The 24142-nt window shown below is 46.7% G+C and overlaps 1 protein-coding gene across 1 annotated transcript in view; it reads right to left on the bottom strand.

The window, feature by feature from the left end:
- Positions 1 to 24142, bottom strand: part of PLXNA4 (plexin A4) — a 399973-nt gene that overhangs the window by 120063 nt on the left and 255768 nt on the right. The window contains exon 4 of the mRNA XM_087821012.1: positions 23633 to 23764. Coding sequence (XP_087677138.1) covers positions 23633 to 23764 — 132 coding nt within the window. The remainder of the gene's footprint in view (positions 1 to 23632; positions 23765 to 24142) is intronic.

Here is a 24142-nt window from a genome sequence, read left to right as displayed (position 1 = left end):
GTCAGAAAAATAATCAGATGCCTGGACAGTGCTGTTCAAATTTCTGTCATTAGTTTACTTTGGGAAGTGGAGTTGCTACTTGAGCATTTATGTCCAGGTATGTCTTTAGAAGGAATCTTGTGAAGGTGAACATAGTCCAAGGGAAACACTTTCCTTTCTGGCCACCAGCCACACCCTAGCCTTGCACAACCACAGTCCCAAAGCCAGATGTCTTTGGACATATGTGAAAGGGGCAAAGGGCTATGCCTGGCTCACCAAGCCTTCACCCTGAACGCATCTCTGCTCTTGATTCACTGTGTCTCCCAGATGCTCACGAGTCTAGACACACATACCCTGAAGATCCTGGTGGAGGCTTCCAGGTTGGTCCACCTGCTGTTTGGACTAAATGGTATAGTGAGGAACCACCTGGCAGTCCTTAGGAACATCACAGGACACTTCATGCTATCATTTTATGATCAGATCTGCTCAATATTTAGTGTTCTGCCATTGACTTGTTGTAGGATATAGGGATCTTAGACCTCTAATCCACAGGATAAAGTGGCTCCTTCTATGTACTCGGGAATCAAATATACATTATAGAACAAATACTGTAACACCTAACCCAAAAGGAAGCTGCTGCAAATTTCACCATAATCAGGCAAGGGAATGAACCTGTGGTGTTTCTGCCCAGGTCTGAAGTCTGAATCCTGCCCATGTCTGAAGTCTGCTTCTGCCTACTTCTCAGCAGTATGGTCTTGGCTACCAAGAACTAACTCCATCTGACTCTAAAGCATGACTACCACCCAAAACAAGAAGCCAGGCAGTGGAGAATCCTGCCAGGACCAGTATTGATTGGTTTGCTTGATTAGTTGGTTAATTGAATATCACTGCTTTCTAATATAATTAAAACAAGATAAATACTGGGGCTTTGTCCTGTAAGCAAGTGCCATTAGTGATCATGGTGCACACCCTGATTAAAAATGCAATCGACTGGGAGGATAATTTATTAACTCTCCAGCCTCTGGTGTCACTCCATGGTGGTCTGTGGGGTCTTGAGATACGACATGGCTGACAAGGAACTCCCTAACCTGTTGTGATAGCCCTGGTCTCTGGGGAAAGGAATTTATTACACAAGGACATATACGAGATGGTTTCTCCTTGCAGGTAGAGCTACTCTGTGCTTGCCACAAGCTCCTTTGTAAAGTATCAGAGCGGGTTACCTACAGGGCCATGGGACCACCATGACCATTTTCCCCTTTGCCCCACTCCCTTCAATCCCAAATACAATACCGGCTCCCAGCCGTACTCTGTAATCCTTTGTTTTACCCTCACCAGGTTCATCATGAGTTTGAAATTATATTTGGATCACTGATCTGTTCATAAAATACTTAATAAAAAAATACTTGAATAAAAGCAAGTCTGCCTAGTGGGAGGGGAATAGGGCTTATTTACTTGGGGGCTGAGGGGTCCACTCCACAGGTTGCTAAAAGAACTAGCTAACTGCTTCATGGTTTTTGCCTCATACACACACGAAGATGCCAATGGAACAATACACTCCCTTTGGACAATTCAGACAGCAGGTGCCTCCTGGGGAAAGCAAGCTGCCAGACTTGGTGGAACACAGGCCTCAGTCCTCTTCTCTTGGGTGTCATATCTGTTGCTCCCTCAGTCAAGTGAGGCATGTTTTTTGGCATGTCAACTGCTGGCCTGGCTGGTGAGTGTGTGGTGGTGGAGTAGAGGTGCCACGTCACCATTCCTGAGTCACCCCTGTTGATGTCTCAGCATGCCCAGTTACAGCAAGGGGGTGGCCCTTCATGGAGAACTGAGTGGGGTCTTGGTGAGACACTGCTGGTAAAGCACTAGGAGTATCTCCAAGGAAAGTGTTATATAAACACAAGGTATTATTATTTTTTATTTATTTTTTTATTTTTTAAAATATATCTTTTATTGATTTCAGAGAGAGGAAGGGAGAGGGAGAGAGAGAGAGAGAAGCATCAATGATGAAAGTCAGTGATGGGCTGCCTCCTGTAGGCCCCCAACTGGGGATCAAGCCCACAACCCGGGCATGTGCCCTGACCGGGAATCGAACCCCGATCGCCTGGATCCTAGGTCGATGCTCAACCACTGAGCCACACCCGGCCGGGCAAGGTATTATTATTATTCTATTAGCTTGTGTTCTTAGTTTTTAGAATGTGTCCAGATGTGCTGACTGGTAGACAAACATTACACATGGGAAAGAGTTGAAGGATTCTGCTGTTGATGCCTAGAGCAGAAGGGACTACTCCATCATCTCTGCCACGGATGTGGGCTGTGTTCTGATAACGGGCTAGGTGTGTCTGTAAAAGCCAGTAAGATCTGAAGGTGCAGGCCCAGCTCTGCATTATTTTGTATAAATAAAAAATGGTGGACCTAGCGATGTGGCTCTGACACTTCTTTCCTGCCAAAAAGGCTTTTTTTTTTTTTTGGCCAACTGTTCCTCTCCCAAAAACATGGCCCTTTAGTGGTTTTTATTTTTATATTTTTTCTGAGAGTGGCTTCATCTTGTTCTCCTTTTCTCCGAGATGCTGCCAGGTTTGGATGAACAGGGACATACTGCTAGGCCATTTGATGTTTCTATGACTAGAGAGAAGAGAAAGGAGTGAGGCAAAGAGGGAGGTCTGCAGGGGGTTGCCCGAGATGCCCTTAGCACATTGTGGGAAGTCAGGGATAAGGGCCCCACCTCTAATGGGAATCATACAGGAACGTGCCTGAGGGGTTGACAGTAATAATTGAGCATGCCAGCATGCTCAGAAACCCTCTGTGTTCATCCCTAGGTTTTCTAAGGGCTGAACTCATCTTCCAAATGCTTATTTGGAGAGAAAATACTACGTGTAAAGAAATATGTATATACAAAGAAACAAGGACATATCTCTACCTACAGGTTGTTGTTGTTTTTTATTACTCTGCATAAAATAAATGCTTATTAATTTCCATACCACATATGGAGGAGCTGCCACGTGTGAATTTCTTTCCTCAGTAATTGCTGTGCCTGTGACTCTTTAAGTCATAGGTACCATGGGGATGGTTTCCAAATAAGAGCCTGGAGAGAGGGACAGATTCACAGATGCTGGCTAAAATGTCTAGAAATTATAGACCGATTGAGGTCAGCAAGAAACAAATCATTCAATATGTCCCCTGGGGGCTAGAGCCAGACTTTTCCCCATGGTTCCAAAATTACTTGGCAGTTTCATTAGGGTGAGAGGCAGTGCTGCCTTGTAAGTGCAGGGAGTAGAGGTTGTCACTTAACATTTAGATGGACTTGCCAACCAAACACTTAGAGAGGGTGGCGTTTGATGGTCTGTTCCTGCTCGTCAGAGAAGGTGCTCAAATCTGTGGGATAGAGGAGTGAAAGCAAGAAGGGTTTTAACTGTAATATTTGAGAATATGGCTCTGTCTGCATGGAAATTCAGGAAATCAAAACAGCTGAGAAACCCGACATCCAGGCAGAGCCATTCACAAAGCCGGGGAGCTGTCCTCAAGTCACGGTGCTGAAACGGAGCACCACAGCATTTTATCATTTGAAGTAATGCTTTTTCCTGGCCCTCAGTAGAGTTACTTCTCAACCACCCATGACCAATGTCAAGCTTAGGGAGTCCTTGCCCCACTACTAGAGGGTGAAATCTTATGGATTATAGGAAAATATTCTTTGACCTTTTTTAATGTGGTAGAAATAAGTAGTGCTCACTCATATCTGGTTCTTCTTTCCTTCCTAGGCACATAGACATTGAGCCTCCCAGCCCCCTTGCAGTTATGTGGGGCCGTGTGACTAATTCTGGCCAGTGGGCTGTGAGTAGAAGTGAAATGTGCAACTGTTGTGCCAAAGCCTTTACGGCGTGTAAACATCAGCTCTCTCTTTCCTCTGCAGCAGCAATAATATAGATCACGTTTAAGTTCAGAGGCAAGATAGCGTTAGCCTCTATTCCCAAGTTCCCATTTGGAAATGATCTTTTCTGGAGAGCTGCTGGACCCATAGCAAACTTTAAGAAACAAATAATAAAATATTACGTAGTAAGGCCCTGAAATTTTGAAGCTTATCTGATTCCAGCTATCCCATCTTAACTGATTCACCTAGTTACTCAGTTTGGTGTCTTAAAACCAAGACCATCACAATCAAATCTTATGCTGCTACCAAAGACATCACATAAATACACAGGGGAAAAAGGAAGCTTGTTAAATTTGGAAAAAAAAAAAAGAAACATACTTGACAATGGCCCCCACAGTGAGGACTTGAATGTTGTTTAAGTTGGGAAAGCTATAAAGAAATGTTTGTATAGGCTGAAGTTTCTATTTGACATGGAAATATGGGGGTGGGCAAAAGCAGGTGTATACGTTGTGAGAACATGGAACACCATGTTTATTTTTGTATTATTATTTATCATTGTATTATATATTTGTATTATATATTTTTCCATACGAACAACTGTAAACCTACTTTTGCCCACCCCTGTATATTTCTGAACTTCCTTTTAAAATGGTGAAGGAATCTAGGTTCGATTTCTGATGATCAGAGTCCGGCGATGTATGAAGAGGCCAAGTGAAGGTCAACATCGCGGCCATGAAATGATGGATGCAACCCTCAGGCAGAGGCCGAAGAAGATGAGAACTGAACAGGGACCATGGGATTTCGCCAAGAGGCAGTCGCAGGCTACCTTTTTAAGAGAATAGTTTCATTGGAAAAAAACAAGTTGCAGAGGGCTGAGGAAAGAGGGAGGGCGGGAAATAAAAGTAGGAAGTGTAAACCACAAACTCAAAGTATTTGGTGGTACAGGAGGGAAACAGGACTGTAGTTAAACAGAGGAAAACAACAACTTGAGTTTGATTGAAAATGGAGATACAAGAACCAGATGACAGGAAGAAATAGAGAATAGAAAATGTGGACAGAAATCCCTTGTATGTTCGAAGAAGGTAGGACTCAGAGCACAAGTGGAAGACACTTGCAACAAAGAGAGGGAACATATGAGGCGCTTGAAAGGCTTTCCTCCTGTATTATTTCTTATGAGTCCACGGCATCATACAACTGATTTCTACTGGCTGAGAACCCCAGGAATCACCTTACACTTCTTTATCTCCTTCGGCCTCCCCTACATGCTATTGTCCCTAAGTCTGTTTAACCTCCTAAGCATCCCTAAACCTATACTTTGTATGGCCTTAAATCAGGCCCTCACTTCTGATGAGACTGTTATGCTCACAGCTTTACCCCTTAGCAGCTGGGTGACCTGAGGCACATGATAAACCCCTCAATTTCCCATCTGTAAAATGGAAATAAAAACAACTACTCTGTGGCACCACTGTAAAGATTAAATTAAACTAGCACCTGGCACAGTGACAGCAAAACTTCTTCCTTGGCCTCCTTAGCTCTGGACTCCTCCTTTTTTAATTTGTTTACTGTATCACCGCCAGAGCGATCTGTTGGACACTGAATTCGGTCGCTGTCTCGCCTCTGCTTCACATCAATTGCTATTGTTTACGAAGTAAAACCCAAGTTTCTTTAGTACGGCACTCAGGAGGCAGCGTCGTCTCATTCCCGCCTAACTTTTCAGCCTTCACCAACTGTCCATCTTAATTTATGTTCCAACAACATTAAACTTCTACAGCTTCCCTTACGATGTCACAATGTCTCAAAGTCTTCCTCAACTTTACAATGCTGTTCTTTCTGCCTAGAATTTCTCCCTTTTTATTTTTTATTTTTTCTGGTTCCTTCAGCAAACTTCAATTCATCCTCGAAGCCCAGCTCCTACATGGCCTCCTCCTGGTCCTTCCTCACTCCCGTCTCTATGACACTTCTCTACAACGCAGTCACTTCTGTGGTCATGCCCAACTTGTACTGTTATTTATGTGTTTATATGATGACTTTCAATACATCATGAACTCCTTGAAGAAGGGCTGCGTTTTATTTAGCTCCATAACTCTCTTGGCTAGAATAGTTTCTAGTACTGGGTAGATACTCATCAAATGTTTGGCAAATGAATGATTGAATAAGTGTATCTGCTTGTGTGGAGTGACAAAGTAATCAAGTTGTATAAAGTATAGAAGGGGCGATATCATCTCTGCATAGTCTACACCTTCATGGAGCAGACATCATCTGCTCCAAGTGATGTCTGTGTTCCTGGAATTGTTGAAAGGAGACACATTGAGACTTAGAATTAGGGGGAAATTCAACACACTATGTTTACACCTGACATTCTTTAATTCATGCCTTATGTTTTTGAACATAAGCACGAGTGAGCATGTGCGAGCACACACACACACACACACACACACACGTCTCCTGTCACTTTGTCTCCAGAATCACAACATCATAGGCTATTCCAGCCTTCGAAATTGCATCCAGTTTTGCTGACTGAACTCAAATGTGTAATTCTCATCTTATCTTCTTACCAGAGGCCTTGGTTCTGGAATATATAGAAAGCTATATTGGTGAGGAACAGGATATACACTTAGAGTTTGGCTGGGGTATTGCCACTCTGCCTGGTAGTCCAGGTTTAGAGGCAAAGAGGAGCAGGAAGGCAGGTGACCACCTAGCAGCAGGGAAGCTGATGACTGTGGCTCTGACCCAGGACCTAGGACCCCTTGGGCGTGTGTTTCTTCTCCACAGCCAGGGTTTGCTCTGAGACTCTGGCTTGGTTTTCCCTATATAGAAAATGGGCAGGACTCTGCAACTCCAGATTGCACCTAACCACAAAGATCTAAAAGGTGAAGAGACAGGTCCCAGATCTTAGCCCAGGGAGGGGCCTGTAGGCAGGAACTGGATTCTAGGCGTCCCACCTGCAGAACCTCACGTCGCAGAGGTCCCTCATCTTCTCCACCCCGTACAGTGTGCGCGGTGGGCTCTCTGACTTCTTGAACACTTGAAGAAATGTCTGGTTAGGTCTGCCACGCCAGGCCCTGTACAAATTTAGTGGCATGGCTAAAATAAATTCAGGAAATGGCTATCATTAGAAAACAGAGCTTCTCTTTTATTTTCTGAAGAAGTGGTTGTTATATATGTTTAAAATATTTTAATTAATGAGTAATCACTTTTATGGAATCCAGTAGACTGCTAAGGCGTGTCTTCTGTTTATAGATAGATGTTCTGCAGTGGAATTCTACATGTAAGAACAGTGGGGCCTCTAGCTAATCCCACTGTTGAGATTCCCAGAGGCTACTCCAGGGTCACAGAAGCAACAATTTGTCCTCGGTGCATCATGTCAAGGGGGTTCATGATATTGATGATGTTAATCTTGATCAGGCTAAGGTGGTTTCTCCACTGTAAAGTTACTATTTTTCCATGTGCAGTTAATAAATACCATGGAGGAAATATTTTGACACTATGCAACCACCTTGTCTCATCTCTAACTTTTGCCCACTAACTTTTTTACCCAATAGTGGATCTTCTCGGCAACAATTATTATTGCATTGCCATTTTAAACATTTTCTTGCTTTCCTTCTACATTTTAAAATTTTGATTTTCACTTAAGAAAAACATTTTATATTGAAATAGTTGTGGATTCCTGAGAAGCTGCACAGATACTATGGAGAGGCCCCATGTACCTTTCACCCAGTTGTCCCCAATGGTTACATCTTACAACACTAATATCAAAACCAAGAAACTGACGTTGTTATAAAGTGTGTATATAGTTCTATGTCATTTTATCACGTGTAGACTCATGTAACCACCACTACAATCAGGATACAGCACTATTTCATCACTACCATAAAACTCTACTTAAACTTAGTGACTGCATGTTAATTATACCCCAATAAAGCTGGCAAAACACAAAGCACCCCCTCGAACTCTGCCAGGATAACAGGAAGCCGTCAGCAGCTATTGGCTCTCGTTATTGCTGTTTTCTGAGGGAGCATCTCTCGTTCTTGTACTTGGGGTGCTATTGGACTAAGATGCTCAAGCAAAGGCCGGTCCAGGCAGCAAACAAAGGTGGAAGGGGCCTCTCTTTTCTTTGCAGAACTCCCTGACTATTACAATACTGGGTGAATTGTATAGAAAATTAGTCACCGTCACCTGGGGCTAGCACTGCCCGAGCACTGGCAGATTCCCAAAGTGGTCACCTGCACATCAGCGTGGGCCCCCCTTTGCTCCTCACTTCTTTCCTTATGGTTGGTGACTGTCTTTCTGTTATTTGAATATACCAACTGGGTCCTGCTTCAAGGGCCTGTACACTCGCCGTTTCCTCCTTCTAGAATGGTCTCCTCATAGATATTCGATGGCCCGCTCACATGTCCTCAATTCAGAAAGAGCTTCCTGGGCCACCCACCCTAAACCTGCCTCCCCCATCGCTGCTTTCAGCTTCCCTCTATCGTGTGACTCCACTTTATCTCAATTAGAGCATTTATGGCTGGAAGAAGTCATCTTGGCTATTTATTTGCTGACTTTTTTATTGTCTAGCCCCTTCACCTCTAGAGTGTGAGTGTGGACATCGTGGGCTTTGTCTCCCGCTGTATCTTGTCTCTTTGTCAAGTGGTTATGGCCACACACACCCCGGATGAGCTTTCCTGCCACCTTGCCTCTCATCCTCTCTCCTCCTTTCTCCCCTGTTCTTTAACTTTCTTTATACCCCCTTCCCATTTCAACACATACCCCCTGAGATAAAAACGAAACATACGATCACACCGGAGGAACCACAAACCAACCCCGTGGCGTCCACCTGCTCCCACCAGTCTTCTGTGCAGTGGCTCCCTCCTTCCCAACCCTTTTCCTTGGTTCTCTGCCTGTCCTTGGTGGGTGTTTGTAGGAGGGATGCCCAGGAAGGAAGATTCTCACTCACCTGTCTCTAAGCTGTTGATTCATGAACTACATTTAAACTAATACAAAAGGTTCCCCAGGAAAGCTGCAGGCCTCTCACCATGCTCACTCTTGCCCTTTGCCCCGCTGCAATATAGTTAGCTCTGTTATTATTACTCTGTGAGGTGGCATATATCTGTGCCGTCAATTCTATATATATCTAGGGGGAAAGGATTGAGAGGAAGGAAAGGCTGATTATTTATCAAGTGAAAGACATTTCTCCTCCCTCTGGACAGCCAGGTGGATTTCCTGTACTCATTTCTGCCCTGAAATGGGGCAGCCACTTCTGAAATGAGCGCTCTGAGTTGGGGCGGGCTCTCTTTTTATGGCCAGTGGGTAATAGCATTCCCTGATTTATGAATTGGCATCTGGAGGAGGTGCTGAGCCCCTGGATGGATTTATCACAGGGAGAAGAGCCATATAAATAATCTTGTCACATAAAATTATTGTTCTCATCTTGACTTTTTAAAAATTTCCTTGTGCGCTGTGGTGGGATTTAGGAGATTTTAGAGGGAAAGCAGGAGAGGAGTAAGGTATTCGGCCCGCTTCTCCCCTTCGTGTGACCCGAATGTGAAGACACTCTCTAGAAAGAGTGACTTGCATAGAAGTCAATTACCAAAATGGTTTAATTATTTGGGAGACCCTTGGAACTTGGTTTAAAGCCAAGCCAAGGTCCTGGCCTGAGGTGACATGTAGGGAGTTGGATCTCCTGAGTTTAGTCCAAGCTCCATAAGGGATTTTTTAAAAAATTGGTAGAGAGAAGGCCATTTCAAATAGGCTTCTCCCATCTTCCCAAGATCATTGTGAGGATTCATTTACATGCACCAAACTTACTGACCATCTGCATGGCACAAATCGCCACAAGGTCCCCTAGGGCTGCAGAGACAGTCGGGGGCCTGGGTGAGGGTGACAGAGTGGAAGTAGGCTTTGAAGCCTGCACATGGTGTCCCTGGTGAGATGAGTCCTAGGACAGGGCGGATGCAGAGGCCCAGGGGTGAGGACACCTCCCAGGTGGCTGTGCTCAAACCCAGAAACTGTTGCCGGTTTATGCTTTATGTGTTTAAGACCCTTCTCACCCAGGAACTTGTAACTAACCTCCCCGAGGGCAAGGACCCTGCCAGACTTCTTTTGTACCCACTCCTTTGTCCCCTGACCTTGAGGTTGAACACATAGTAGGTCAGGGGAAACGACACTGTTGTCTATAAAAGGCCAGAGAGTTTATATGTTGGTTTGCAGAGGCCATATGGTCTGTCTCGACTACTCAATCCTGCTATTGTGGTAAAAGCAGCCACAGATGATATGTAAATGAGTGGGCACAACCAGGTTCCAATAAAACTTTATTTACAAAAACAGGCAGTCTCCCAGGTGTGGACGATAGTTGGCCAACCCTTCTAGTAGGTCAACCATATGTGCTTGTTGAATTGAGTTGAAAGGATATCATTTGATAACAAGGGCATCTCACCTTTTAAAAAAAGCAAATATGACCTGACAAAGTAAATAACAGTTAAAAGAGTTACTGTGTATGCAGAAAGATCCCTGTGGCTCTCACTCATAACACAAATCTATCATACAAGCACATTTTCTAGAGTGGGTCCCTTACATAAGAATGAAACTTCTGAACCTTTTCCAGCGTGCAGATGTTACACAGACACAGTCTCTTTCGGTAGTGTCAGGTTCCAGAGTGGGCCTGGGGGTGGGTTGGGGACCTCTCTCCTGGTTTGGAGGGAGCAGAGCCAGGAATCTGGAGTGCTCAGCGAGATGGGATTCTTTTGGTGGGTGCGGCCTTGGGGAGGGGGTTGGCAGAAGCTGTTGAGCTGTCTTTAACCAATGTGCCTAACCATGGGGACTTCTGCTCATTCCTCTAATTTATTTCTTTGTTTTCATGGCAGAATAAACTCCAAATTCCAGGGGTCAACTAAGCACCCGCCAACAGCCCATGCACAGAAAAAAAAAAAAAAAAAAAGCCTGGCGTCATCAGTCAATGCCAACTAGTTCATAATGACCAGCCTCTTCGCTAATGGCCCGAGGCAGGGGTCCTCGGGCAGCAAAGGCTCTAGCAGAGAGGCTGGTTTGCAAGAAGCGTTTGCGCTGGCCACTTTCAAGGGCGGATCCACCCTTGCTCAGCTCTTTAAGAAGGCAGTAATTAGTTTCATTCCCTCCGGTGCACACGGTGAATGCAGCAGGACTTGGCATTTGGAGAGCCATTGGAGTCTGTCCCTCTCATCTTGGCTTGCCTTAGGTTTATGTCTATAAAGAAATAGCAAGATTGCAAGGCAGTTCTGGGGTGTGTTCAGTTCCCACAGGGAGAAAAGAAACTTTCAAGTGTCAGGGCTCCAGGCAAGGAGACGCCACTGCAAAAGAAGGCTGATCGTGACTCAGCTGAGTCTGTACCACGCAGCATTTCCTGCAAACTGCAGGGAGTGAGCACAACCACTAAATGGGAGGCTCCTAGAGGGCAGAGATGTCTTGTGAGTTTTTATATGTTCTAAGCATGGGGACCCACACACATTGTTGCAGGAACAAAGATTTCCAGGCCTAGTTGTATACTGTGGTCATCTGGGCCGTGCTTCCCACTCTGGTGAGTGGTGCCATTCTGTGAAGCAATGGATGAGCCATTCGTGTGCTACCATTTTAAAAAATCCTCACCCAGGGATATGTTTTTATTGATTTTAGAGAGAGAGAGAGAGAAACATTAATGGGAGAAACATGGATCGGTTGCCTCGTGTATGCACCCTGACTGGGGATGGAACTCACAGCCTTTTGGTGTACAGGATGACACTCCAACCAACTGAGCCACCTGGCTAGGGCCTGTGCAACCATTAGATTCTTTCAGCCCTTAGGGAAGCTAGGAAATGCCTGGAGTGGACAGTGTCCCCCAAACCTGGTCCCCTCTGGCCATGAGGAGACCTCCAACACCCCAGTGAGCTATAAAAATACATTCATTTTCCATGTGTGCTTTCACAAAATAGTAGGTTGGAAAGCTCTGGCCTGGTCCATACATGAGAAAACTGAGACTCGAAGTCAAGATCTCACAAGTGAAGGACTTGGTTCCAGTGAGCCTTGCTCCGTGGCCACGCCTATCCACCACCCACAGCTGTCACCCTAGACTTTCAACAGGTAGCTGTTGAAGACAAATGATTGAAATTGAGAAATCGTTTGAATAAAAACTAGTGGAGGGTCAGGCAATGTCATTAGCAATGCTTGAAATATGAGTTGGACGCACAAAGCTGAAGTCAACCTATGCCAGTGTGTGTGCAACATGTTAGCCCCGAGACCAGTGGCTTTCATCTGACCGTGACTCATGGAAGAGGTGTGTTCCACACTGCAACCCAGGGAGCACACATATAGTTTCACAAATAGTACCGATCCTTACTATGCTTGATGGACAGTGTTCTACTCGATTTTATTCTATGCCATTAAAAAAAAAATTCTGGGCATGACCCTTTAAATTGATTTCGTGACCCACTAAATTGATTTCTCAATGCACTAATGTGTCATGACCGACAGTTTGAAAAACACTGGCCTGACCTCACTGGGGAAGTGGGATGCGAGTGTCGAGAGGATTGAAGGAAGAGATTGAGGTAGGCGTAGGGAGGGAGGTGGGAGGAAGGCCAAAAATAGGAGTAAGAAAAGAGTGGGAATTAGATGAGACAATGGAGAAAAGATTAGGAAACAGGAGCCATCACTGGAAAAGGCTCACTCTGGACTGACAGAGTTATGTCTGAGTAACTGTTCTTGAGCTCCACGGGCATTCTGGCCACGTTCATACAAGATCTGTCCCTGCCAGCTTGAGTGGCCACAGCCATCACGGTGCTATCTGCTTGTCTGAAGATTTCCTTCCCCGCCAGCACCACCTCCAGTCACTATGGTAGCTCCCAGAGGAAAAATTTTCTGTCTGCTGCCCAGGGACCTGGGCCCCAGAAAGATCTAGAAGGCATTGGGTAAACTCCCCAGAAATCAACAAATTGACCACACTGTCTCCTCCCACACCCACACACAGGCACACAGTGGGCTCTGGGGACTGCCGACCTGGGTTGAAACAACAAACAATTGGGTACAAGGGAGGTAGTTGCAGAAGGTAGCAGGAAAGTGCAAAGCAGAGATTGAGATGAGAGTAACATGTGAAGCCACTGCTAGTTAACACAGTCCAATGGCCAGTGAGTTTCTAAAGAATTTCGACTGCACACCGTGTGGTTAAAAACACACACAATTTCAGCATGAACCTACAAAACACCTAAGTGTTTATAAAAAATAAATATATATGTTCTACTTATTAACATCTTTGCATTGTAAAATATACGTGAAATTAGGAATTAATGAAGTGAGATAAAACAGCATTATTTTATTTTATTTATTGAATGATACAAAATGTTTTGCTATCACCAAGAAGATTATTAATCATAGCGAGACTGATGTGTTAGGATTGGCTTCATTATTTTAAAAAATATTTAGCACTTAGTGATATGAGGTTCTGAGGTCTAGGGTTCAATTTATTTCAGTACTTGGCTTTAATGGCTGTCTTAACAGGAAAAGACAGCTCACACAGACACAGAGATGCAAAAATGCACTGTTGGCTCTGCTCAGGAAATCATGATACTCTTTTTGGTCTCATGCACCAATTATGCAAAGATTGTTGTTGAAATTCAGCTAGTAGATTTCCATCTTCTCTGATGTCAATCAGCTGTTCTTTCAACTAATGGAAGGTGCTAAATTTTTATATTTTTTAGCAAATGGGTCAAAACTCCCTGAAATTCTTCATTTGGAAGATTTTTAGGCAAGTAGAAAATTCTGTTTTCAAGTTTTTTAAGATTTTAGGTATGAGTTATGCAAGTGTCACACTTCGTCATATCAACAACAAAAGCCCATAAAGATGAAACTATTTCCAAACATCTTTTTTTTCTTTCCTTCCAAAAGGACCTCTCCATACCACAATATTTTTCTAAAAGTAGTTACTTTCTAACTCACTGTCAACGCACTGCCTTTATACTGAGGGTTCAGGAGTGGCTAATTTTTCAAAGTTATCAACAAAGAGGCAGACTTTTGACAGCTGCTTGTTAGAACTGAAAAGGTCAGCAAATGTGGAACATTTTGGCTTTTTAAAAAAGAAAATTGTTTAATTATGCTTCCATAACCAGCAAACCCCCATGCTGCACAAAAACTTTCATAAGCACTCCTATCTGATGGCCAGTATTGTAAAGATTTCACAATATTGCTAGTATCTGTCACACACAGGTCACAGGCGTGTGGCCCACTACTAAAACTGGATCAGTCAGTAAGAACCCAGTGCCTACCACTCAGCGATGCGGCCTCCCACGTCCCTCTGTCCATCCTGACACATGAATGGCTGGCATAGCCACCAAGGCAAGGAAACAGTATCCAGTATCAACTCTATATTAAATATAAGTAAAGCCTAATATTTTGTTTTAAATAGAAAAAAAGAGAAGTTCTAATAGTTTCTTCTCTTGCCCCATCTGATCATTCTGAGCACCACTTAGCACCTGAACTAACCGATGCCTAACGCAATACCCAGGAGGGACAGTGGGAGATCTTATTTCCATGTCATACTCATGTGTGCATCGCTCATGTCCCGAGATACCCTCATCCTAATGAGAGTGAGCACTGACCACAAAGTCTTGTGGATTAAAGGTGGCTTCAGGGGATAAGGGCCTCTTCTCTTACCCTGAAGGTAACCTCAGGGTTAGTGGTGTCTAACCCAAAGGGAGTGTCTCAAGGAAGCAAGTTGAGCACAAACAGTCCACTGGCACAGCCAGGGGACCCTCAGCACCCTTGTGTTCAGGCTCAATGGGAAGCGTGGCTGATGGATGCCACCTGGTCTGCTCTCGGTCACTCTAAGCACCAGAAACCAGGGGCTTGACATGTCCTGCAGGAGACAGGAGTGAGTTTATAAATGATGGAAGTAAGAATATTACAGGTAAATCTTTTTCAGTAAAGTATGGACACTCTTCTAATAGTCCAGTATATTGAGCATAGTAAAGATGAAAGCTAAGATTTATTGAACCCCCATTCCACACCAGGCACGGCATTAAAATTTTTATGTGTTCTAATTTACTCATTGTAACCACATCCCCATGTTACTGTTGAGGAAACTCAAGTACCCAGAGGTTAAATATCTTGCCCAAGGTCATATAGATGGAAAGTCGCAGAGCCGGGACCAGAAGGCAGGGCTGGCGGATCCTGAACCACTTTCAGGTCACCCAGCAGGTAACTGGGTAGCTTTCTGCACCAGCCCTGAACCCTTTTTGGGAGAATATAACTATTTCCAACCTGTTTCTCCATTCCTTCGTGGTTTTGCACAACTTTCTTTAAGTAAATACATCCAGATAGCCTCCCCCTCAACCATTACACATTCCCTTGAAATGATCGCATCATCTCTGAGTCAGTGTCAAGTTCATGTCTCCATTGTCTGTGGATAATATTTGAATGCACTTAAGAGACTCAGATCAGATATAGTTCTGCCATTTGTAATTTTTCCTTTTATACCTGTATTGCATTTGGTAATGTCAAGTGACATCATTAATGCCAACTAGTCATCTTGTGCAATGGCACAGATTAACACGCATCTGTTTTCTTTTGAAAATGTCTCATCAGTAGTCAAACTGAGTTCACAATTTACTCAAGTGTCCAATACTTCCAGCCCCTCTTCCAGCAGAACTTAAGCACAAGTCCATTCTCAGGGACTTAGCCACTTCCATTCAGATGCTGGCCCCAGCCTCCAGGGGAGAGGGTCGGGGTGTGTGGGTCAGCTTCTGTCATCACACCCATGGTGGGGGGCCAAGAGATGCTCACAGAATTGAGGATTGTCTTAGGAAACATCCCTGGAGCTCCAGCCTCTCAAGCTGACATCATTTTCCTCCCCGAGCCCTAACTCTGCAAGGAAGCTGGGTTCCAGGGTGACCTCCACAGTGGATGACTTTCTTTTCAGTGCCCCGTAAGCTGGAGTGTGTCCCCACCTCACCCCTGCAGAGCTTCCAGAACAGGCCTTCCTTCTCTCATCTCTGTTCTGCACGGTGCCTAGCCCTGCGCTGGGCACACAGTGGACCCTTAATAAGCACATGTGGGGGGTAGAGTGGACTGAAAGGGGGTGAGGCCCAGCCTCTGTCCTGCTTTCCCCTTGTGTGCTGTTAAGTGGACTATTGCAGGTAGTTGTCTTAAAAATGGTACTTCAAGTGCCCCGAAAGTATGGAGACGCTGGCACTGAGTGAGGAGCTGATCTGGCTGTCAGGCCATTGCCGGAGACAGATGCTTAAGGAGCTCAGGATGGGAGAGCTGCCGGGCTCTCCCCTTGTCTCCTGCCCTGAGGTCCCCTGCCTTCCTCCCACTCCCCCCTCCCTCGTCCACCCGGCCCCACCTTCATAGGCTCCTGGTTCTTCTCTTGCTCTGGCAGAGAGAAGGGGAACAGGCTGTGTCCCCTTCCACCAGGGCAGTCCTGACACTCGAGGAGCCAGAAGCTATTTCGGCTGCCCCAGCTGTGTGTGTGTGTGTGTGTCTTTGTGTGTCTGTGTCTGTGTGTGTCTGTCTGTCTGTGTCTGTGTCTGTGTCTGTGTTTGTGTCGTGTCTGTGTGTTTGTGTGTGTGTCTGTGTCTGTATCTGTATCTACTACGTGTGTGTGTGTGTGTGTGTGTCTGTGTCTGTGTCTGTGTCTGTGCTGTGATGGTCTCGAGTCTGTGCAGCTGGGCACAAACGAACTAAAATTCCTCCCCCAGGTCAGAAGTAGTTACAAAGAAAGCTCCATGAAGCTCTGCAGAGGCCACACGGGTCTGATTGGGGAGGGAGACCCCAGGCTGCGGGCCCCTCAGTTGCCATGAGGGTGGTTAATCGGTGCGAAGGGAGCACAGGGCCTTAATATTCTCTGAGGGGCTTCGGAACCGTTGGGGGTGCCAGGGAATCTGGGGGAGCTGGCACCCAGAACTGAAACAGCCTTTAGCCACCAGTGGTGTGGCCAGGCCTCCCCTGCCCCAGCAACAATGCTTTTCCTAAGAGCGTTAGTAATCATAATAATGATGACGATAACCTTCAATTTGCTAAAAGCCTACTACGTGCCCGGCACCTTGCCTGTATTAACTTTAATCCTAAAGTCCTGAAAGGCAGACATTACCGCGTGCATCTTACAAATGTAGAAACTGAAGCACAGGCTGCTCGAGTGGCTCAGCTCGGGAGGCAGGGCAGGGGGCAGAGGCCGGGATGAAAGGCGAGTTCGCGGGCTGTTCCGGACGCCTGTGGTCCCTGCTCCCCGCACATGGCTGATCCCCGTCACCCCCGGGACTATGAGAAATGTCGGGCCACTGTCACTTTTATTCCTCGGACAGGCTGCTAAACTTGATCACACTCAGACGTTGGAGACTTTTATGCCTACGCGGCTGGTCACTAGAAGCGAGTCTGTAGGGACAGGATGGGGGAGCGCTTCTCTGCGTACTCTCCGTGGGGTGGACTGGCTGTGTCTGGGGCCCCCTGTACCCCAAGATGCTCCAGAATAGATATTGTAAGGGGCTCTTGTCCCAACTTGCCTTAGGCTTGAGCTAAGGAAGAACAAACCAAGGAGCCTCCTTCACAGAGCGACGAGGGCAGATTTGAGTCCTTACTGTCTGAGCCCTGGTGCCCCATTCAGCCGGCCCCATCTCCAGCAAGTCCTTTACTTTGCTGAGGCCTGTTTTGGAGGCTGAGGAAAGGGGTACATGAATCTGTTGGGAAGACTAGGAGATAAGGGAGTCTGTTGTCCCACAAAAAGCTCCAAGTTCCTCGTTGCAAGAGGGGCTGGAGAAGACACTGCAGTCGTTGCTAAGCCGCATTCTAACTCAGCTCCTCTCCCAACCTGCTGTGTGACTTCAGACATGCCATTGGCTTCTCTGGGCTTCAGACTGATCACCAATCACAGGGCAGAAAGGACACAGGAGAGAGTTGGACATGATAAGCCTCAAGGGCTTTTCCAGTTTCAAGGGATTTGTGGTGCAATGGGGAGTCCAGGCTGCCAGCCCCAATGAGTATAAGAAACCGGAGCAGGAAGCCATCCCTCTGCCCGGTTTCCTTCCGTTTTGAGATGGTACCATGGAGACGTCTGCCTTCACTGAGAGGGAGGTGAGCAGTGAGGACATCTTAGTCATGACATGCTAGAACCTTCGGGATCAGCTCCGGACAAGTGGGAAGGTGACCCCCTGAGTGGAACTGGGTGAAACCTGTGCCAGCCTTTCTCTTTTGGTAACTGCCTGGGTGACTCCACTTCCTGTCACTCACTCCAGGCCTGCATTTAGTGTCCTTCTCCCAGGAGCTATCAGAAACAGCCCGGTCTGGGTGCCAGGAGCCAGCATCCAAATGGGCTTGTCACAGTGTCAGCCATCCAAACACAAACTGGAATGTACAGCTCGGTCCCCTTCAGGGGCAGGCAGAGCGACGGAGAGACGGCTGTGTCACCACAAACAACTCAGGGAGACGTGCCCGGGGAACCAGCGCCAATAGAATCAGCATCATTCTCACTGGAGCCCATCACCTCCGGCTGCAGAAGCTGTCTCCACAACTGCACCTCCTATGAGAACAATGTCAGCCAACCCCTGAGATCCTCAGGACACCCTGAGAGGCAGGCTGGGATGGGAGGGACACTTAGGCACATGAAACAGCCACATCCCCTTCATCGCACAGGGGATCCAGCAGAGGCACCATCTAGTGAGGAGTCCAAACCCCAAATGAAGTGAGCCTGCCCTGGACCGCAGAACCACCTTCCCCTTGAACTGAACTCCCTCTGAAACTCTCGATGTGGGAAAAATCACAATCACAAAGCACCCTCTCACCAGTTCCCTCCCACCACACAGGCTCCACCATCCTCTCAATCTCACAACCCCAAGCAGAGAGCTTGAAAAGAAACACAAGGAACAGGGAGGGGGTAGAGGCCCCTATCAGGCTCCCCATAGCTTCTCTGGGAAGCCTTTGGTGACCGCTCCATTTAAATTGCAGCCTCCAGGATCCCACTGCCGGCCATTCCACTTCCTCGTTCCATAGCACTTGTCACCTGCTAACCAACTATATGATTTCTCTAGTACGGTGACTGCTCCTCTGCTGCTTCCTCTTGCTAAAACTGCAAGCTCCTAAAGTCAGGGATATTTATCTGTCTCTTCACTGTTGTTTCCCCAATGCCTCTACTAGCACTTGGCACATAGTAAGTACTTAGTGAGTATTTGTCGAGTGAATAAATGCATCAGGCCTGGGTAACACTTTATAAAGCAAGGTGGCCCTCCTTACTTCACTACTGGATTATGTCGGAAGTGAGACAGGGTATGTGGATAAACGGCTGTAATCAATATGGGTTATCAGGACTATCAAGGAGATAGTAAGACCAACCCCCAACAGATTTACAGTTTAGAACCCGCAGAAGACCAGCTCGATCCAACATGGAGACTAATTTCACCTTGTAGTGACCTCTAGCCTCATTATTCGCTCATTGTAATACATTAGCATTCTAAATGACACACCCCGTGCTGCCAGGGTTGGAAAGAGAAGGCCCATATGAGGACACCACTGGCCACTGGTGCTCCTCCAAGAAGTCTCCACCCTTTTCCCAGACAAATCCTGAATATCCCTCTGGAGTGCCCTACCCCTGGATTAAATGAGCCTCAATAAAGGAAGCAAATCCCACTAGGGAGGGCTGCTCTGCCCGTGGAGTAGCCCATTCTCTGTCTCACTGCTTCACTAATAAACTCTTTCACTTTAAACTTTGCTGGCTTGCGTTTGAATTCTTTCCTGTGTGAAGCCAAGAATCCACAGTGGGGTATGCACCTTAGGGTTCCCAGAACCCCGGAACTCCTGCATCAGAAGGAGCCAAGCAGCTCTGCCCACCTGGCCCTGTCTTCTGACCAGCAGGTGGACCAACTCCCAGCCACACCTCCTCAGCCCCTGCAGGCATCTGTATCCTGGATCACAGCTGGGCTTTGAGTGCCACCAGCTCAGGGGGGACAGGCTGTGAGTGTCCCAGGCACCTGGAAGCAGACCCTCTGTCAACCACAGTCAGGAAAACAAAGAACACCATGAAAGTCGACTTTGGACCAGGCACAACTGAAAGTGTGTATCAAAAGCAGAAACATGTGTTTGAGGCCTCTGGCTCTCAGGCAGAAGAGGGCTGGTGTATGGGATGGCAAAGAGGCAGAAATTTACTGGGAATCTGCCCCTTGCTCTGGGGCCTATCAAAGAAGAGCTGTCCCTTGAGTGGGGGATAGCTTCTCCCCCGGTAGGGGGCTGTCACTCCAGGGCACCTGAGGACAACCCGGCTTGGCTTGGCCACCTCAGCTCCTCACTTATCTGCTCACTGGCTGACATTTCCTCTCCCTCCCCTCCAGTCGGTTTGGCAGGTTTTTATCACAGTGTGTCAGTGTGTATAGACATTCCCTTGGGAGCACTAGAGTTGTAAATATTCACCATATACAAACACATAGACATGTGCAAAGTGAGAAAAGGGCTGATGGAGGCACACAGGCAGCGACAGACATGCACCCTCACATGTACCACACTCCGTTCTCTGTCTCTATCATTTTCACAGTCCTTACCCCTTCCACCCTCTAATCACATGACTGGCTCCCCTGGCAACCGGCCCCCCATCTTTAGGGCTTTCCAAAAATCACCTCAACCATAAACTCAGCTGTAGTTGAAAGGAGCTCGCTAGGAGTAACAAGACATACATTTCACCTTGATGTCTCTGAAGAGATTTTAGAAACTGAGGACAAGATACCAAATATTATGACAAAAGATGTTCCCATTGCTCTTGTCATTCAGGAAGTTCCAAGGGTTTTGGTAGCTCTGTGCCAGGAATGTGGATGAAGACCAGTATGTTTTTCTTATTATAAATTACAATTTCACAGTTTGGTGTATTATACTATATGACTAGCACGTTACTGTTAAAGAGATGGTTAAAGTAGGTTATTTAAGTTTAAACAATAAGTTTATTTAAATAAAAATGCAAAGCAAAAAATAGTTCAGGATAGGGCAAAGGTCATGGCAGTAATAAGCAGATGACTGGAGTTTGGGAGAGGTTTTCTATATCCGAAGTGAGTTTTTTAATGATGGAAATTCAAACTTGGAAATTAAAATAAGCAATAAATTATTTGTATCAGTCCCTCTCTTTTCCAATTATGGTTCAATAAAGACACTAGGGATTCAATCATTCATTTATCCGTTCATCAAATGTTTATCAAGGGCCTATTGGTTAAGGTTTAGGCAGACAAAGAAAACATAGGGCTGCCCTCAAGCTGCCCTACAGAGTCTGTTAGGGAGGAAAGACATGGAAGCCATCATCACAATCCAGTCTAAGAAGAGCTAACACAGAGGTGTCTGACCACAAGTCAGGAGTCACTCATTGGAGAATGTGACAGCAGAGCTAAGTTTTGAAACACAAGGTAAAATTAGCCAGGTGAGAAAGGGAAGTGTCTTCCAGCAGAGCAGACAGCATTGCTGGGCATGTACCCTTAGTCTACAGACTCAGCCCTGCAGGGAGCTGACCCACTGTGGCTCACACCCACCCACAGCGACTGGGTGGAATTAGTTCTGACTCCCCGGGCTGGCTGGTCCATCTCCAGCACATTTACCAAGGTGCTCTTGCCCAAGCTCTATGTGGTGTGTCCAGCCAGGAAAGCAGGCCGGGGGTTCTTGACTTGCTCTCCCTGGGACCAGATCTCTTCTGCTCCCTGCCCACCTGAACCTTGACCTGGATTCCTGCACTTTATACCTGACAGATCACCCAGAATCTTGATGTCACCACCTGCCTGGCTCCAAACATGTCCAATTCCCAGACACTTCAGTTGCAATATCATAAGAGTAAGAGCCTCCACTTATCAAGCCTTTACTCTGTGCCAGGCGTAGTTTATGCTTATTGCATGCATCGTATCATTTGATCCTTGGAATAACACTCTAGATTACTATCACTTCCATGTGATAGTTGAGAACACTGAGTCTTTAAGAGTTTAAGGAAGTTACCTGAGATCATGCTTAGTAAATGATAAAGCCAAGGTGCATACTCAGGTGTTCTGACACCAAGGCCTGTGTAATTAACCATTGAGCGGCACTACCACTCCCCCCAATGAATCTGCGAACCCACTGGATGCTCATGTTGGCCCAGGAGTCGAGGGCCTTGGGATTGTGGTTTGGGTGACAGGCAGCCCTCCATCTCTGTGAGGAGCAGCCCCAGAATGGAGGAATGCCCTGGCCCTACCCACTCCTGCCTCCCTTTCCTTTCCAACAGCCCAGAGTGCCCAGCGTGCCTCATTCCCAGGCCTGAATGGGTTCTAACCACTGACCACACTCTCAGGGCAGAGAAACGGCCGAAGACAAGGAGCTCAGAATCTTATCTCAGTTTTCAGAAGGGGCTCCACATAGCTTATATGTTACATCTTTGGATGTCAAAGATGGGTTTTTGAACCCATCTTTGGGTTCAAAAACGCTGCCTTTCAGGTCAGGCAAGAAATCCTGAAATATTCAATACCTAATGGAGATCTTAGGCTTTCTCCAAAAGATTCATTCCATCCAGGAAAGCTTCTTACCCTCTGTGTCTAGGGCTTGGAAGTAGGCAGGGAGTGGGGAGTGGGGGCCCCATTGAAAGACAGCGAGAGGTGAAAGCAAAGGAGCAGCCTCATACCCAGTCCTGACTCCTGGGGCAAAATGCTTCCCTCTCGGCCTGTATCAGGCCATTTCCAAGGCATGGCAGCTTCAACCAGGGCACCACAATGGGTCCCAGTGTGGCTGAGCGGGGAGTCCCACACCAAGAGAAGATGTCATCGAGCTCTTGGGGAGGGTGGAGCTGCTGTGGGCTGCCAAGGCATAATGCACCAACCCTGTGGGTGGCATAATGTGGTATTTATCTCCCTCACTACACAGAGAGGGGGCAGGAGGAACAATCCAGACTCTGTGAGCACAGGCCTCTGGGGAGTTCAGGCCACACTAATGAAGATGAAGAGAGCGGGATTCTGCCCTTCATGGCTGCTGCTTTTGCCACATACATATTCATGGGCTGGAGGGACAGACAGCTCCTGGGAATGACCCATCCTACACAAAGATGGGAGAGGTATGGCAGTGCCAATCCACACTGGGGTGGATGTGTACTGTGGGGTGAAACACTGGGCAGTGACTTAGGGTACTCCAGGAAATACTCTTAAATGCATGGAATTTCCAAGGTGGTATTTATTCCTTTGCCTGCTAGACAGGGTCCTGGTGTGAGTTCAAGAACCCTTGAAGGACTTAGTTCTAGCTGAGTTCCAGAAGCAAAACCAATTTTGCTCCTTCCAATTCAGTATCAGCTAACAGTAATCCCGACACCATATTTGTTCTGCCTGGCTTGGCTTTATGGAAGTTGCTGGCGGTCCCCTATGAGAGGTACAGGTACACCCGAAGCTTAGGACACATGTTCTTATTTTCTGAATCTCCTTCCACCTGGCTTTTCCATGATATTTCTGCAACTAGGATTTTTAGGAAACAAGCCCTTGCCCACCATAGGCCTCCAGGGTTCAGGAAGGTGACCTTGGTAGAAGAGTGTACATTGTGCAGGGAAATACGGACAAAACACTTGGGCATCTGCACCATGTGTCTTCAGGAGAGAGAAAATGTTAACTCAGGACCTATACGCCCATCATTTTGAAGTTAGTGGATTTGTTCTAGGCTCACAAATATTTTGATATTTAAAATATTTCAGTGCACTCAGCCTCAGTCCCCAGGCAGCATAACCAAAAGAACACACACTGAGCCGTAAATGAAATACCCTCTCTGGAGCTGGTCTCCTGTAGGTTTCCGCTGCGCCACAGGCTAGTACTTAGCTGCAAGACAAATGTCTGACATCTCAGAGAGCCTTACCTGCCTTTCTGACATGATGTAGAGCTGCTCGTGATCCTTGGAGAAGGCCATATCCCGGAGCACAGGGCCAGGCTCTACCACCTGCACGGTCTCGTACTGGAGGGCATTGCCCCTGGGCCCATCCACCCGGATCTGCGGAGAAGGGGAGGAGAGTGGAGGTGAGTTCAGATCCTGCCCTGCTCGCAGTTGAGCCTCAGCCCAGAGACTCTTCCAAGAGCCTGGGCAGCCCAGAGACCCTCCCAACAGCCTGGGCAGAGGGTTTCCACAGTGCCCAGAGGCCAGGCCCAAAAGAGCAGGAGAGACACAGCTCACCATGGCCTCATGCCGAGAATGGCAAAAGGAGAGAGTTGGGGAGACCACACCGGGCTTTGTCAAGAACCAGGGTTATTTTTTCCGGCTCCCTGTGCCTTGGGTAAGTGTTGGAGAAGAAGATGGTGCTGGTAGTGGGGAGCAGGTCTGGGAGTTGGGGAACAGTGGATAACTGGAGCTGCCTCAGATCAGAGTGTCATC

This window comes from Miniopterus natalensis, chromosome 10 (genome assembly GCF_054644295.1).
Source record: "Miniopterus natalensis isolate mMinNat1 chromosome 10, mMinNat1.hap1, whole genome shotgun sequence".
In the NCBI taxonomy this organism is placed as follows: Eukaryota; Metazoa; Chordata; class Mammalia; order Chiroptera; family Miniopteridae; genus Miniopterus; species Miniopterus natalensis.
Note: the sequence above shows the minus strand (reverse complement) of the source record. Positions and strands in the feature narration are given on the sequence as shown.